This window comes from Chrysochloris asiatica, unplaced genomic scaffold (genome assembly GCF_000296735.1).
Source record: "Chrysochloris asiatica unplaced genomic scaffold, ChrAsi1.0 scaffold00013, whole genome shotgun sequence".
In the NCBI taxonomy this organism is placed as follows: Eukaryota; Metazoa; Chordata; class Mammalia; order Afrosoricida; family Chrysochloridae; genus Chrysochloris; species Chrysochloris asiatica.
Window position 1 is genome coordinate 12432139 of NW_006408531.1, and position 17544 is coordinate 12449682.

At 43.9% G+C, this 17544-nt stretch overlaps 1 protein-coding gene across 1 annotated transcript; it reads right to left on the bottom strand.

Annotated features, from left to right (window-relative positions):
* Nucleotides 1-4534: 4534 nt before the first annotated feature.
* LOC102812345 (tumor necrosis factor alpha-induced protein 3-like) lies at nt 4535-17184 on the bottom strand. Its single transcript, XM_006834627.1, is given in 9 exon segments — nt 4535-4819; nt 5908-6089; nt 6756-7675; nt 8843-9023; nt 10332-10502; nt 10638-10785; nt 11460-11650; nt 16778-17105; nt 17107-17184. Coding segments are annotated over 9 exon segments (2484 nt in total).
* Nucleotides 17185-17544: the final 360 nt, after the last annotated feature.

Sequence of the window (17544 nt, forward strand, 5' to 3'; positions counted from 1 at the left end):
GCTGGTAGTTTCAAACGGCCGACCTTTAGGTTAGCAGCCCAATTGATTCGTAACCACTACACTACCAGAGCGCCTTTGATTATTGATAGATAACAGCTTTTTCTGGTAGGGTGAGGGGAAGAAGTTTCCAAACAAAAGAAACAAGAGCAGCAAAAATGATTTAATAAGCATTTTACAGATGAGCAATTTGTAGACAAGTTACAATCTGTAACTTGCTTGAGGCTGGATAACTAGCAGGTAATGGGGGCCAGTATGTGAACCTAAATATTTCTTCAAGAAAATAGCAAATTCTTTCCATGACATCTGGGAAAACATAGAACAGAAGGCAGGAACTCTGCCAGATTCTGGCAAAGGGGAAGTGGAAGACAGGAAAGACATCCAGAAAATCTTCCCAGGGAAAGGCAAAAAGGCAGGGAGAGACAAGCGCAGAGGTTCTCTGGCAGCTGGAAAGTGTGGAGAAATCATTGGGACATGGCAGGGAAGTTGGAGAACTTTTAAAGTTTAATTTTATAGCAATTTTAAAATGCTTTAAAGCATGCAGAGGATGTACTGATATCATGATGTCTGCATGTGATTTGAGGGGTGTGGGGGTGGCCTAGGCTTGATTCCTAGTCAGTGCCCCTCATGTGCAGCCACAAGCCAGTGGAAACTTGTGTGATGTCCAGCTGCTGACCAGGTTTCAGTGGAGCATCTAGACTGACAGATTAAGAAGAAAGGCCTGATGATTTACTTACAAAGATCAACCAATGAAAACCCTATAGATTTGATATGTTACTGATATGAGGCTGGCATTTTGTTCTGTTGTGCAAGGGGGCATGCTCAATGGCCATGAATAACATGCTTCTATAGGGGGCTTTGGTAGCGTAGTAGTTAGGAATCGGGCTGCTAACCTCAGGGTCAGCAGTTGGAAACTACCAGCTGTTCCTTGGGAGAAGATGAGGCTTTCTGCACATAATAAGAACAACAACTCATTAACATAACAAAAACCCTATTCCCCAAAGGGATTACATCCACAGATACATGGGTTAGAATTTGAACATAAATTTTGGGAGCTCATAATTTAATCCATAACAACCGCCATTAGCAAAATGAGTGTACACACTCTACCATAAAATTGTGCTTATATAGGTCCTTCTGTCACTCGAAATTTGCTCCCTTGTTTGCCTCCAAACCTGCTCTATTTCCTTATCTACATGCCATTATTCTGAGTCATAGATAAGTTGTTTATTATAGTTTACTTCCTAGTTTAGGATTCCTGATGACAATGGTCCAGGCTGAAGATTATCAGATTAATTGATGCAGTGTATTTTTTTTTTTTTTCCATACTGAAGAGATGGGAGGAAGCAAATAGAAAAAGGGAGGCTGCCAACTTGGAGACTTTGTGATCCCCTGGGAAAGCATTCATATGGCTCTTAGAGGATGGGATGTGACAGGATGTACTCAGCAGTCCCTATGTGATTTGCTCCTAAACAAACAGAACCAGAATCTTGGAAGACATTCACAAGAACCAAGGCTTCAAACCCATTCATTTCAGTTTGACCTCCACCCCTCATCAAGATTTTGTATTTCCACCTGAGAAATAATGTTGCTAAGTGCCGTGGAGTCGGTTTCAACTCATAGCAACCCTGTATAGTGTTGCCAACCAGTGGCTGGTGGATTTGAACTGCAGACCTTGGGGTTAGCAATCCAGTGCTTATCCTTCAGTGCCACACCAGAGATTCTGAATTAGAATCTACATTTTAACTAGAGACATCAGAATTACCCGGGGCTCTTGTTAAAATGTAGAAGTGATTAAAATGCAAAGAAAAGTACTTGTGGGTGTAAATGTAATATCTGGGATCTGCTTTAAAACATTCCAGCAGAAAAAACAAAACAAAACAAAAATGAAAAGGGAACGACAAATAAAGCAAATTTGGCAAAATGCTGGTAATTGTTGGAACTGGACAATGGCTATAAGGTAATGCAAAACATTCTAGAACAACGTTAAAAAAAAAGACTCCTTTTTTTTCAAGTTCTAAAATCTGAGTGCTCATCAGAATCACCTGTGGAGGGTAAAGGGTCTGCTCTGCCAGTCCTCTGGCGTCAATCCTGAATGAGGACGTTTGTCTGAGGGTTTGCTGGTAGAAGATGGAGTCTGTCCTAATTTCCCACTGATGCAGCCAGCCCTGGTAGCCAGTGTAGGCACATGCCACTGCTTCAGACATGTCGGACTCAGGAACTCTTACTTCCTCCCTTCCTACTCTTTCCTGTCCTTTTCTGTCTCTCTTATCTCCTCCCTCTCGCTCCCTTTGAAAATTAAAACTGAGAGTAGGAACCTTCAGAAGAGCACAAAGAAAATCCAGTTACGTTTGCGTGGACTCCAACTCATGAGGATGCTGTGTGTGTTCCATGGCGTTTTCAGTGGCTGCTTCAGAAAGGTATCACCACGTCTCTAGGTGGCATCGTATCTCCGACCTCTCAGCAGAGAACCTATTAACCTTTGCATACTGCAGGGACCCTCAGAGGTGTCCAGAGCTCTAGCATTCCACTGGTTGCAGGCACCAATAGGCCTTTCACCTATTATAGTGGGTCTCTGTCATCCCTGTTAAACCAGAGCCGTGTACCTGAGGACAAGGCCCTACTCTCAAGTACTCATTATTGTAAAAATCTTATCTTACTACTTGGAGTCCTGGTGTGGTGGCATGGTTTAATGTATCGAACTGCAGAGTCGTTTTGAACTGCAAGGTCGGCAGTTCAAGTTCATCAGCTGCTCCTTGGGAACCCTATACAGGGTCGTTATGGGTTAGAACTGACTCGACGGCACTTCACAACAACAAATCCTCATGGGTGAGAGATGCAGCCGTTACACAAATGTACATCAAAACCAAGTGGTGTGGGAAAAAATGTCTTAATCTTTGAGCCCATCTTTCTCTTGCATCATTCATAAACATAAAACACCAGCACATGTTCTTAAATAACTTATTTTTTTAATTTTAACTCTTGTGAAAAGTTACATTTACTTAGTTAAACTTCAAGAAATCCAATAAAGAATAAAAGGTGATTTAATAAGGACAACTAAATGTGCAAATTTCAAACATTTTCTATAATAAGTATAAATAATTCTATTTTCACATTAAGAATGAAAATATCGATACACATAAAATATTAAAATATCACCTTTGAAAGAAGCTGATGGAAACACTGAAGTTGATCTTTCGAAAGAAATTGTCAAGACTTTCAGGGATAAAAGGCTGACATGAACTCCAAGTGGAAAAAAGGTCACATAATACAAAGAAAAGGCTACGTGTAGTTACAGATTATAGACATTTTCCAGTCATAAGTCCAGACCAAAGGAAAAATGGCAGCCTTTACCTCTGGGAAAAACGTATTTCCCCTCCTTTTTTTCTCCTAGAGTAAGTATGACAGTTAAATGCAGCACATAGAGAAATTGCAGACCAAGGGGAGACAGAAATGTCCTCAGGCTCACGGTGACCTGGCTTTGCTGTCTCAGTGTTATTGTGTGACACATTAACACAGCGAATAAAACACATCATTGGAAGTGACCTTCCTCTACTCCTTCCCAACCTTCTCTCCAAGGAGGTAGGACACTCACAGGTATCTACAGAGTGTGGAGAAGTTTCTTAGCATATGGTTGGGAAGTAGCTCTGGTCAAAGCTTCCTAAGAACGAGGGTAATGTTTTAATGAATTTACACTTGATGCAATTCCTTCTTTTCAAGGGCAAGGAAACAACAATGTATCTAAGTGGCAGATTCCCACTGTGGAGAGGAACTTGCCAGTTTCTATAAGGGTGACCCAAAGTGAATGAATCTGTCAACTCAAGAAGACACTTCAGCATTTTCCCTCAGCACAGAAGAAACAACTTCATTTAAATAATCTTGAAGTTTGTAATCAATTAGGTGAACCTCTTTAGAAGTGAAGGCGGTGATCAACAAAAGAGGTACACAACTGCCATCCAAATCTTCAGAGGGTACGTATTGCAAGAGCAGCTTGTTTGCTTTTCAGTGCAAACTTATTCAGTCTCAGCAGCATCACAATCACAGTCTGTGGACAGTTGTGCTTTTGCCGCGTGCAGAGGAAAGGCACCAGGCAGCTAGGGGAAACCCACTAACTACTGGCGCTCTCCAAGTATGTTCATTTTCCCTGAGCTTCCTTGAGCTTCTCACTGAGGGCCCTGGTACCCTGAGGACTAAGCTCTGGGTTTCCTGTCCTGCCTGCCTGTGTGTCTTCTCCCTTTTCTTGAGATGGCATTGCAGTCCTGGTGGGCAGAATGGAAGATGATGGCCAACCTTGGCACGCGTTCCCAATCCAGAAAAGTTCTCAGCTCTCTGCTCGGTGGAAGAGGAGGAATGGCCCTTGGCTTGGCTGACTCTTGCCACCATCCAATCCTGAAGCAAGATGGGAGTGATCTTTCCTTTCCCTGCTCAGAGGACCCCTCAAGCTCACTGTGGCCAGGACTGCTGCTCTGTGGCATCCCAGTACTGAGAGAGTAGCACCATGTTGGCAGCGAACAGCTCTTGGCCCACCTTTGTCTACTTAGCCGTACATCTGCTTGAACTGAAAACACTCGTTGCAGTAGCCGCTACACTTGGTGTTGCCGAAGTGTTCGCAGGCGGGAGCCCGGCAGCGCTGCTTAGGGGGCTCATCTGGAGCGGGTTCCCCACGATGGGGTGCTGGGGCCACTCGCTGGCTGAGGTGTTGACATTCTATGCAGAGTTCTTCATTGCGGCAGGCCAAGATGTTCTTGCAGGAGGCCCGGGCGCACTTGGGCCGCGAGGAGCTCTGGGTGGTGCGCGGCATGTCTCGGCACTGGCTGGACCTCTGCATGGGACAAGAACAGGAAAGAGTCATGCATGATTCTCCGCATAAGTAGGAGAGCCCATGAGCTTGCACTGGACAGTGTGCATTCTGGGGCAGGGGAAAGCATCTGCCTGACCAAGGAAATGATAGACCACGTGTAACCTATGAACAAGACCACCTGCCCAACCCAAGGGAAGCCAGGGGCTCCAAGGGAGGCTGAGTAGGACCATCCATCATACCAGGGAGGTCTGAAAACTTGGCCCAACTTGCTTTTTTGTGCCTCATCATAAACAGCTCATTTTTAGATAGCTTTCCTACCACGCACTGCAAGCAATGCAAAAAGCATCAACCAGACAACATTTGCTTTTCTTATACATCGATGAGTGCAGCATCTTGGGGTAGGTGCTCTGCCGCCTTCTAGCTCCTAATGAAAACCAACCAACCAAACCAAGCCAGTTGCTGGCAAGTCGAATGACTCATAGTGACCTCACGTGTGTTAGAACAGAACAGCATTCCCCAAGGGTGGCAATGGCTTTGACCTTTCTGAAGTAGATCACCAAGCTTTTTTTCCATGGTAACTGTGGGTGGGTTAGAACCACCAACCTTTTGGTTAGTACTCAAACGTTTCCCTGTGTGGGTCACCCGGGGACTCCCCTCATGACCTCCTATCCACTGCTACTGACTTGCTTCTCACCCAATAGGACAAAGGAGAACCGCTTCCTCGGGTTTCCAAGACTGTAAATCTTTATGAGAACAGACAGGCTCATTTTTCTCCTATGCAGTAGCTGGGTGGCTTGAACCACTAACCTTGCAGGAGTGGGTATCTAAGGAAACTCATTGGACACTTAGATGTCTATGTTATTGACTACAAGTCAAAGAAGCCTTTGACATTTGCCACTTTAGATGTTGCAGGAGATTTTATTGTGAGGATGCTTTTACTGGCATTTTGAAATATACTGTACAGTAAACTGTTATCCTGACAGTCTACAGCAGCTGCTACTGCACCTCTACCCCTCGGAGCTCCAGAGATGTGAGCATTTTGCCCTGAACACATTGACAGGGAGGCAGGGACCTGGCACACACAGGAGGGCAGGACCTCAGTGTCTTACCACATGTTCTTCAGTCCTCTTGGCGTCATGCAATCTCTGACTCTGAGCTTTGATGAAACACTTCTGGCAGTATCCTTCAAACATCTTGCTTCCGAGGGTGCCACATTCTCTCCCCAGGCAGGGAACTGTGTTCTGGAACCTGGAGGTTGTAGGATTGGCTTTCCCCAAGGCAGCAACAAGATCTGAAACAGAGTTTACGCTCATAAGTACCACAGAGGGATAACCACACAGAAACAGCACGCTGACATTAGAGACATAAATGGAATGTCCCCATATGGAACAACCAGCTGCCATCAAGTCTTGATAGATACATGAGACTCGCTTTTTATAAATTCAGCAAAATTTTTAAATGATGCTATTTTTGAATCATCTTTGGATTGACAAATCACCCCCTTTTGGACATCTGCTGCTGATCATTCAGAGTAACAAAATGGCAGACACAAACTGCCAATCCTTCTTAGAGTTAGAACGTCCTATTAGCGCACTGTGCTCTTCCAATATCAGTCAGGACACCCCTGTCCCAGGCTACTGCTCATCAGATTGGGAGGGTTCTCTATCAGACCAGTGTGCAGAAATCTAATTTAGACTCTCAGTGATACAGGCCAAAGACTGTTTTACAGACAGGAGCCATGGACTCTCTGGACAGGGTGTGTGGTTTTGGGATCATGGTGCTCTGAGAGCCTTTCCCTCCACATGGGGCACTCGGAGCCACTGTAGCAGCATCTGAGCAGCCCAGGCAGATCTAACCATCCTACCAACTGCCCAGATCGGCCCTTCTCTCCAAGTGGAAGAATAAAAACCCTTTTGGCCAGTAGCTGCTGCATTAGGAAATCAAGTCCTTCACTCACGTTTGTTTTCTCTGTACTCGATGAAACACAGTGTACAGAAGCCCTTGTTTTCTGGAGTCCCAAAATACAGGCAGCCGGCTTTTCGGCACTTACTTGTGCCAGTCCTATCCTCAGGAGTCCGTGCAGCCTGGGAAAGGCAGCCCGGCGGAGTCTCACTTCCAGCTCTGTGGCAAGAATGTGGGCTGAGACTCTGTATGAGCTGGGACGGATCGGACTTGGACCGCTGGTGATAGGAAGGAGGGACGCCAGAGCCGAGGCTCGAGGAGGGCTCCATCGTAGTCCTTTTGAAGCAAGTGCTGCAGATCCCATTAAACGTCCTGGTGGCATCCTGGAGGCAAGCTCGGCACTTGCTAGGATCTAAATGCCTCATGGGGTCCACATCGTGGCTGCTGCGAAGCTGTCGGGCATTATGACAACGCTCACAAAATCCATTGTGCTGCACATTCAGTGTGAATGGGCAGCCGGGGCTCCTGCACTTCATGGCGGTGGTCTCACTAAACAGGAAAAGGCTCGGTGCTGTTGGTGGGGCTGAGTGAGGCCCACCAGTGGGCTCCTCAGGGCACCAGGCCACAGGTTCACAGGCCTCACCCCGGGAGGCTCCGAGGGCCATGCCAGGGAGTACTTCAGGGCCCACCTTAGAGTTCAGCTTTGGGGGTTTATGATGATTCTTCTGCCGCCTCTCCGAGCATTCATGGCATAACGGCTGTGTGTTTACGGACATGAAGAAAGGGCAATTAGGAGTTTCACATTTTAGGTCCATGAGAGAAAGCTGGGGTCCGGAAGGCTCCAGAGGATTCTGGGTGTGCACATCTCTCTGTCCCTGCAGGTTACTCTCCTGCCACTTCTTGTACTCGTGTTGCACGAGTTCAAAGTAATCATCGACCAGGTTTATTTCTTTTGGTAAGTTAGCCTCATCCAACCTAAGGATCAAAGGAGAAAGTATGAGCACACCATTAATCAGCTCACAGAGCAAACTTTTAGGGTGTGGATATCTACTACAATCAGCTGCTGAAACATAGGCCTGTGATAAAGAGTCTGCACCTTCTATGTAGCATGATTCATACACCTGCCGGCATGTTCTAATGTCAAACACAATATACGGCAGAGTGAGGAGGAGACGTTATTATTTTTAAAATCCCAGTCTCTGTCCATCAATCTTACCCCACTCCAAATTGTATTTTGAAGAAAGCGCTATTCCAGGGAGACTCTAGGCCTCTTTCCCAGTTTCCATGGAACAATAACCATGCGATGGCCACTCAACACATTTTACTACGGTCTGTATCTGACATGGCTAGCCTTACCAAGAAACCAAGGGAAAAGGCTTTTGTTTCCAAGAGCCTTCAATTGCTAGTCTTTCTACATAAGGAGCGCCAATGGTACTATGGGTTAGGTGTTGGACTGCTAACTGTAAGGTCGGCAGTTCAAACACACTTGCTGCTCCTTGGGAGAAAGATGAAGCTGTCCATTCTTATGAAGATTTACAGTCTCAGAAATCCTGTAAAGGATTGTTATGAGTCAGAATTAACTCATTGGCAGTGAGTTTGGGGCTTAGTCTTTCTACTGGAGTCCCTGGGTAGCACAAACAGTTCAGCACTTAACTATTAACTAAAAAGCTGGTGGTTTAATCACTCCCAGGTGCCTTTGAATAAAGGCCTGGTGCTTTGCTCCTGAAGGGTGGTCAAAACCTTGAAAACTCAAGGCAATGCTGTTCTACTCTGCAACACAGGGGTCTGTCATGAGTTATAATTGCTCAATGCCAACTGGTAGTCATTTTATTATGTATTAGGGCAACTAAGAAACCAAGCTACTGTTGGCAGACACAGACATTTACAACCCACAGTTCTGATTCTCAGCATCCAGACATCCAGGAAAATCCATGGATGAATTACTTGCTTCCACTTGAAACCGAAGGGCTCTGAATTTGTTTCACATTTGAAAACAAAAACACCTCCCCCACCCCACCCCACCCCCCAAAAAAATCAGTTTCAAATCAAATCTTGAGCAGAGGGATGGTAGCATCACATGCAGCTCACGTTGTAAAAACAATGATGGGCCAACAAGAATCTACCTACTAAAGAAATTCTTACTTTGCAGCATTAATCAGATGGGTGGTGCCGAGGTCCCAGCCTTGGACGGGGATTTCTATCACTATTAAGTACTCTTTTAGTAGCATTTCCTTCATCTCATTTTCAGGATCTGTCAAGAAGTGAACTTTTAAATCTTCAAATCGCCCTCGGTCTTTGTTAACAAGTGGAACAGCTCGAATTTCTGAGGGAAAAATAACATGTAAGCAAAGGATTATTGTACTAAAAGAGGGTACAGGTGATGTGATGATTAAATTGTGAAAGTATACAAAGGATACAATTAAAGAACGAAAACTGTTTTCTAGTGCAAGTCAGAGCCCAATGAAAAAGCGAAACTCTAAGATCTTATAGGATATTAAGCAGAGTCCAGGAAGTAGGTGTGAATAGTTAAATTCCCATACTTCAGAATCAGATGGTGACAGAATAATAGCTTTGTCACTATCAAATTGTACCATTATTTCACCTCTCTGAGCTTCAGTTACCTTGTCTGTTAAAGAAGGTGTACCCTGTCTACACCACATAGGCAAGCTGCGCAGATGAAATGAAATGAAATAATGTGCATAAAGTACGAGTACAGTGCCTACTCCACATTAAGCTAACTACTACAATAATAGCTAACACTGATACACATTTAGCTGCTGTATTAAGGCATCGTCTTAAGGACTGATGTTGCTGTTAAGTGCCGTCCAGATGGTTCCCACTCATAGCAACACTGTATAAGGGTTCCGAGGAGTGGCTGGTGGGTTTGAACTGTCGACCCTGCTGTTAGCAGTCTAATGCTTATCCTACAGTGCCACAGCAAGAACCCAGGAGTTTGTATGTCTTAATTTATTTGGTATTAATAGTAATAGTAGTTGTTAGCTGCCACCGAGGAGATTCTGTCTCATGGTAACCCCATGTGGGTCAGAGTAGAACTGTACTCCATAGGGTTTTCAATGGAGTTTTTCAGTAGTAAACTGTCAGACCTTTTTCCCAGGGCAACTCTGGGTGGAGTCAAACCTCCAACCTTTTGTTTAGCAGCCAAGCACGTTAACTATTTACAGCACCCATGGACTCCGTAAAAAGTAATGGTGATATATATACAATGGGGCTTCAAGAAGTTCGTGGGCAAATACTATGATGTTTTCATTGCATTTTTCCATGGACTTTTTGAAGCCCCCTCTTACATATTTCCAACTTAAGTACAAATATGCCAACTGAAAGGACTTTCCAAACAGCAGCATAAACACAACAAGGTAAGGGACTATGGAAACCCTGTACAGGGTCGCTATGGGTCGGAACCGACTCGACGGCACTTAACAACAACAACAACACTATTATATTACTGTTACTAAAGGAGTAAATGAGAGGGTAATATAGTTAAACAAAAGACACCTATTTAAATAAAAGCCTTTCTCTGAGAAGTAAAGGAGCAAACCGCAATACTCAGTGAGAATAAGCTAGATCCGGATTGACCAGAAGGTACTGATGTGAACAGGTCCTGTTTGCTCACCAGGTCCACTGTCTTTGAAGGTCACCAGAGGTACAAAATGTTGACTGTCATAACCAAGGACGATAGGGTATCGGTAACATTCCTGGGCAGGCCAATGGAGAGGTAAGTAAATTCCGCCAACTTTCAAAGGAGCAAAATTTGAACCGGATTCCAAACTTCTCAGCATTTTGTCTGTTTAAGGAAAGAGAAAGAAAATAAGGCCCTGGGGCGACTTCCATCAATTTTTAGCTACTGTTACCTGTAGCTCTGGTATTTCCTAACGCTGAAAAGCACTGAATACAAACCAGTAACCTGCAGGCATCTTACCTGAAATGACAATGATGGGCCTTCTGAGAATGTTACACAGGACAAAGATGTGTATCTCTTCCAAGGAGTGATACTGAAGTCTGCCGCGGGCCCCGGGAGTGTCTGTGGATGCCATTTTGACCACGTCATCCCATTCGTCATCCCAATTCTAACAAGATGAAGAGAAACAAAAAACAAAAACAATGGACTAAGTGGGCTTTACATTAAAATATCACTCTGACTCCATACTAGTACTCTTCATTTATATAAGTCAGCTAATTTTTCCCCTTTCTTGAAATAATCATTGAAATGATCACCCTTTTCCCCACTTCGGGCTTGCTTCCTTTGTGTTTTTCATTACTAGGCAAACTCAAAAGTGGGGGAGGATGGGGACAGTACCCGCTTTAGAAAAAAACAGAGCAAAACAACACCACGACCCTGATGAAGAATAACCTTGAAGCTCCTCATCCAAATGTACACAGAAATTCCAAGCGTGTGACTGAGAATGGTAAGCACGTGGTTGCCTGTGATTTGCTGGCCCAGCAAAGCATGTATAGCACAACCAAACCAAAAAACACATAAAGGAACTCCATTTACAAAGGCTATAAGCATCAGCCCATCTGCTCAAGTGAAGAAATCCACGGGCCTGGGGCTTGTGAGCCACAACAAATACCCCAGGTTCACCCCACAGAAGATTTCCTGGTATTGTCCACTGAGTAGGCTTTGATTAGCCAGATTCACATGACCTAGTAAACTGTGAGCTCTAGGAGGGTAGGGACTAAGCTTCCCTTTATCCACCAAGGAACTCAGTCAGGACAGGCTGAAAGGGAGAGCAAAACATACCCGAGTGTCATAGCAAAGCCCCGTTTCCACAAACTCCTGAGACTTCAGAGACTCCAGTTGCCAGCGGAATCTGAAGTTGCGTGTGTCAGTCTCCTTGAGCGTGCTGCAGAGAGCCTTCCTTAGGACCAAGTCTGTGTCTTGAACACCCCACATGTACTGAGAAGCAGCATGCATCAGGCAGTTCCCATCCCCTGAAGACAGAGGGAAGCAAACAGCAGTGAGAGGGACTCTAGTTGAAGCCTCGAAAATGTTTTCAGAGTAAACATGTCCTACAGCTATCATCTAGTGTGGTGCTGCAGGATAAAGCACTGGACCGCAAGGCCGGCGGTTCAAACTCACCAGCTGCTCCTTGGAAAGCTGTTACAGTGCTGCTATGAGTTGGAATCAACTTGATGGCACTTCACAACAACAACAACAGTTGCTATCATCTGGTGGTGGTGGTGTGCCATGGAGTTGGCTCTGACTCACAGTGACCCTGCATAGGGTTTCTGAGGCTGTAAATCTTTAGGGAAGCAGAAAATCTCATCTTTCTCCCATAGAACCGCTGGTAGTTTTGAACTGCTGACCTTGAGGTTAGCAGCCTGACTCGTAACCACTACGCTACCAGAGCTACCCTTCAAATAGTGTGTCCTAATACCTTTGATGTTGGAAGATGCCACTGGTCTTTCCAATACCAAAGGGTTGTTCACAGTGGACGTTTCAGTGGAGCTTTCAGACTAAGACTCACTAGGCAGAAAGGCCTACAGATCCACTTCCAAAACTGAGCCAATGCAAATCCTATGAGGATAAAAGAATACAGTCTGACATAGTGCCAGAAGATGAGTCCCCTACATGTGATTGTTGTTAGGTGTCGTCAAGTTGGTTCCGACTCATAGTGACCCTGTCTGTATAACATTTCCAAGGAGAGGCTGGTGAGTTTGAACTGCCGACCCTGTGGTTCAAACTGACCTGCAGTCCAGCGCATTATCCTGCAGCCACACCGGCAATGAAAATACATAGTGGTCCAACCATGAACTGAAGCATGCCAGTGATTCTGAAGAAGGGGCAGGGCTGGGCATTGTTTTTTTCTGTTGTATAGGGGTCTCTGGAGTCCTGGTGTGGTGCTGTGGGTTAATGCGCTGGACTACAAAGACAGTTTGAACCACAAGGTTGGTGGTTCAAGCCCATCATTTGCTCCTTGGAAACACTATACAGGGTCACTATGGGTCAGAACCAACTCACAAACTTAACAACAACAACAAAATTGGTGGTCTCCAGGCGTGGACTTGAGTCCTGGTGTAGCATTGTAGGAAATCAGGGCGGCGGTTCAAACCCACCAGCTGCTTCTTGGAAACCCTATACAGGGTCGCTATGAATCCTAAACTACTTAACAACACTTGAACAGCAATAACAACAGGAGAGGACTAGGTGGCAGATAACTCCCACCCTGCAGTCTTAGGGTAATACAGAGGACATGCTATGCAATGCAAATACTTTCATTTCTTAGTCAAATAACCAACTGATAACATTTCACAGGTAAGTAACAGTTTTAAGGAAAATAAGGGAGACAGGGGGCCTTGGCTTCTGCTTGGGGTTGCCACTAATTTAGGTAACTTTAGGGGAAATCCCTTAGCCTCTGGATGTTTTTCCTCTTTATGAAATTAGGCCATTGGACTGTGATCTCAAAAGCCCTGTTCCTTTCAAACATTCCTTGAATTTCTGGCTAAGGCCCAGACACTCCATCTCTCTATTTTAAAGTGGGAGCCCTATGGCAGCTCATACAAACCAGGAAACAGGCCTGGAAGGGGTACTAGACAGGGGCTGCCTATGACTCAGTGGTCAATGACTTGACCATTTCCACTTGAGACTGTGGACTTGGGCGTTTCCTCTCCTGATTTATACAGTGGAATGACCCCACCAACTACTTACTGCCCACCTCCACTGCCCAGAAATGCTTGATGTAGATATGCTTGCTAACAACTGTGACATCTTTAAGAAAGTTATACAGCATGTCTGGTCATCTAAATGTGAAGAATTCAGTCCTGATGACTGACATTTTGAGCATTTTGAGAGAAAAAGCAAAGCAAAACAAAGCAAAACAGAACTAGTTTTATTCCATTATTTTGTGACTTTTCTAGGTTAAAGCTGCAATTTAATAATGATATGTGTTTCAATCCCCTAAGCACTTTACCTTAAGGAGCTCTGGTAGCGTAGTGGTAACAAGTCAGGCTGTTAACCTCAAGGTCAGTAGCTTGAAACTACAAGCTGTTTTGCAGCAGAAAGATGAGGCTTTCAGCTCCTGTAAAGATTTACAGCCTCAGAAACCCTATGCAGAGTCGCTATGAGTTGGAACCGACTCCATGGCACACTACCACCACCATCACCAAGCACTTGACCTCAAGGTCAATGGGTCAAATTTACCAGCTGCTCCTAGGAAACCCTATATAGGGTTACTATGAATTGGAACCGACTCGACGGCACTTAAATAACAAAAAACAATAAATATATAGGGGAATTCTTAAGACATAAAAGTGAACTCCTTCATCTCATTGTTGTTGTTGTCAAGTGCGGTCGAGTTGATTCCAACCCATAGCGACCCTGTATAGAGTTTCCAAGGAGCAGCTGGTGAGCTTGAACCACTGACCTTGCAGTTCAAATGGCTTTGCAGTCTGGAGCATTAACCCATAGCACCACACAAGGAGTCCTCATCTCCTTGGCCAAGTGCAATATTCTTTTTATAAAGAAAAAGATACACTGCTTTCTTACATTACTGTATAACCAAGGCAATAAGATAATTTACAATTTTATTTACTACTAAGCTAACAAAAAAATCCCAAACACTCAGCTCTCTCCCTTCAATTTACACACTTGGAAAGACTAACCAAATAAGTACCCAAACAAATGAACAAAAAAAGATCGCTTAAGCCTTGTGTCCTGGCAGAAGTGTGGTAACTACTTTATTCTGTTGAAATTTCCCCTTTGCAAAATCTAGAGCAAAGATAAGGCTTTTTTTTCTTCTTCTTGTGCTTACTTTCAGTTCTTTATTGAGATGCACCAGTACAAAATTCCCTAAGCAACATCTGGAATTCCCCAGTGCTAAGTTATTTGACTAGCCATTGAGCAATAGCTATTGTACTTTTTGTTCTGGTGTGTAGACATTTAAGCTGCGAGGTGCACCCTGGACTTTCCAAGTGGGTGTGGTCAGGGTGAGTTGGAATAGGGCTACTCATTATACAAGCGAAATGCTGTAGCCAATAGACGCTGGAATTTTTCACATGAAGTTTCAATTTTATGCCACCTCCTCCCTTCCTCATTCACCACAGTCTCATATCCTCAAATGCAAACTTGTGAATCACCCCCTCCTCACACAACCCATTGAATGCATAGAATCCTCCTATAGAGAGACGGCTTACCAAGAAAAAAAAGGGGGAAACATGGAAAGAAAAGTCATTTCCCTCCTTAAATATATTTTCTTCCTTTTTCAGAATTTTATGGTGTTTTCTTAGAAGTGTGGAGATTAAAGAATCCTGACCCTAAAAATCCTAGTTTCCCAGATAATTAAAAAAATATATACTTCCCCCACTTGTGTAGCTTAAGATCTACAGTGAATCCTTGTTACTTTAAGTGTTTACTATTTATACTACACTTTTTTCTATTAAGGAAACAAGATATGTTTAACCTAATAATGCCAGTTAATACAATTAATGATAACAAGGATCCTCTCTTTTCTATTACATTTCTAACTCAGTAAAATACCATTGTATCCAACTTTCCCAAAGTGGTCTCCCATCCTGTTTTTGCAACAAAATGGGAGAGTTAAACCACAAACTGGCAGACATCTTGTTGTTGTTAAATGTTGCCAAGCCGGCTAACACTCCTAGCGATCCTAGAGAGGGTTTCCGAGGACTGGCTGGTAGGTTTGAACCACAGACCTTGTGGTTTGCAGTCCAGTGCTTATCCTACAGCAACACACCAAGAATCTAGCAGGCATATGAAACCCTGAATGAAAACATAGTCGTTGATTTCTATTTATCACTTGATGTAATACCATGAGTTGTACACAAGCTATCGAGTTCCAGTTTTTTACTACCAAAGTTTCTAAGAATCTATGGTTCACCCATATAGGGAGCACATTGTGATGATGCACAATACTCCACACCAACAACAAAAAATGTACACTTACCAACCACCCAAGTCTAAAATGACCAAAGTTACTATACCAATTAATTAATGTTCTTATCAAACTCATTATTAACAAGGAATATGATATTTTGAATGGATGGTTTATGAATGTCATTGATTAAAAAAAAAAAAATCTGAGATTCCTGTTCTTACCTAGATGTTAAGCATTTAATTAAGGTTGCCTACGCCAACTTGATGGCATGTAACAAAAACAACTCTTAAGTATTAAATGTCTACTTATTGTAACAATTGGAGTCCTGGTGTGGCACTGTAGGTTAATGTGCTAGACTGCATAGTCAATTTGAACTACAAGGTTGGTGGTTCAAGCCTACCAGTCGCTCCTCGGAAACCCTCGAGAGGGTCGCCATTGGTTGGAACCGAATGGACGGCACTTAACAACAACAACAACAACAACTGTAACAATTATCTAATCTATAACATACAATTTTCTAAATGCACTAAACAATTTGCTTGGACATTCTGTTGAGGTACACACAAAACAGTAAAATAAAGCACAGGAAAAGCTACTAGTGGTAAGGCACACTGGATGAGCAGACACAGACAAGAAGACATAACTAGGAATCACTAGAAATAATAAAGTAAAACAACAACAGGCAACAAAGCCTGGGTGAGCAGGGAAGCGAATAAAGGAGTCTTCTAGTCTCCAGTAGCCATTCGCTGGTTATCACAGAACACGGCCACCAATTCAAGAGGCCTAAGGCCATCATCCCAAGCATTTTCTAATTACAATGGGAAACGAGAGCAATGTCTCATTTTCATGCCATGCGTTCCTTTTGAACTTAAAGCCCGTTACTGTTTCCATTACTGGGTAGGGTAGGACATTTGACAGTTGAATGGACAGTAACAAGCATGAGATATATAAATCATCTAACTGGGGCACGGTGCTTAGACATGCACTCTCTAGGATCCAGTGCTTTCTAACATACAGGCCTCGAAAACATCATGAATCATATTCGCAAAACAAGGTTACTTTTATGATGTATGCCTCTTACCAGGTTTCTATACCAAGGTGTCTACGGACCCTAAGAGATGGTAGTCTGGACTAGTGCCATTACTATTTCAGTAATGGAGACCAAGCACCAAGCACCTTAGAAGCCATTCCCCAGACAAAACAAGTGGCACTGGGCCCATCTTACCATTTGTTTTCAGAGCCACAAGCTTCCGGACTTCTCGACACCAGTTAAGCTTCCTCTGGCTTTCAAGAGAGGCTTGGATGTTTCTGTCGATGAGAGCCTTGTGGATGATCTCTCGAAACTGTGGACAAAACTGGCAAGTTCGGAACATTTCCAGGGTGTATCGGTGCATGGTTTTAAAGTGATGAATTATCCCATTGGTAGGTTTAAAAATATCTTCTGGAGTTCGCTCTCTGATCTTCACAGCTTTCCGCATGTTGCTCAAATACAGAGCCTGAGGAAGGAGTTGTTCAGCCATTGTGTTCTTCAACACCTGAAGACGAAGGGAAAAAAACCCATTCCGTTAGCCCAAATTCGACACAACTTCTATATACCTGCCTGCAGGAAACCCCAGTGTTTGATCTTGTCATTAACCTAATCTTGTAGGCAAAGATCTTAGTCACCTCCACTCCAGGATACGAGCTGGCCCCAAAGATTAACTCACACTGGACTGTTTTAAATTACATCACTTTTAAAGATTAGTCTAAACAAGAGAAGGAAGGCGGAGAGTGGGGACTGAGGAGGAGGGGAATAACCCGTGTTTTCAGTAATGTTTGTCAGGGAGCCAAGCCTGTCTGTCAGCAACAGGTACTGTGTTTCCTAATCAACTTAAGCTCCCATTTAATTCAGATGCCATTCCTGGGCACTCTCAGGATTTGAGGAGTTCTGAATGCCAGTTATGGGCATACCTCAGACCTGGCAAGTCTGTAGCTTCTCTCCTAAGGATGCCA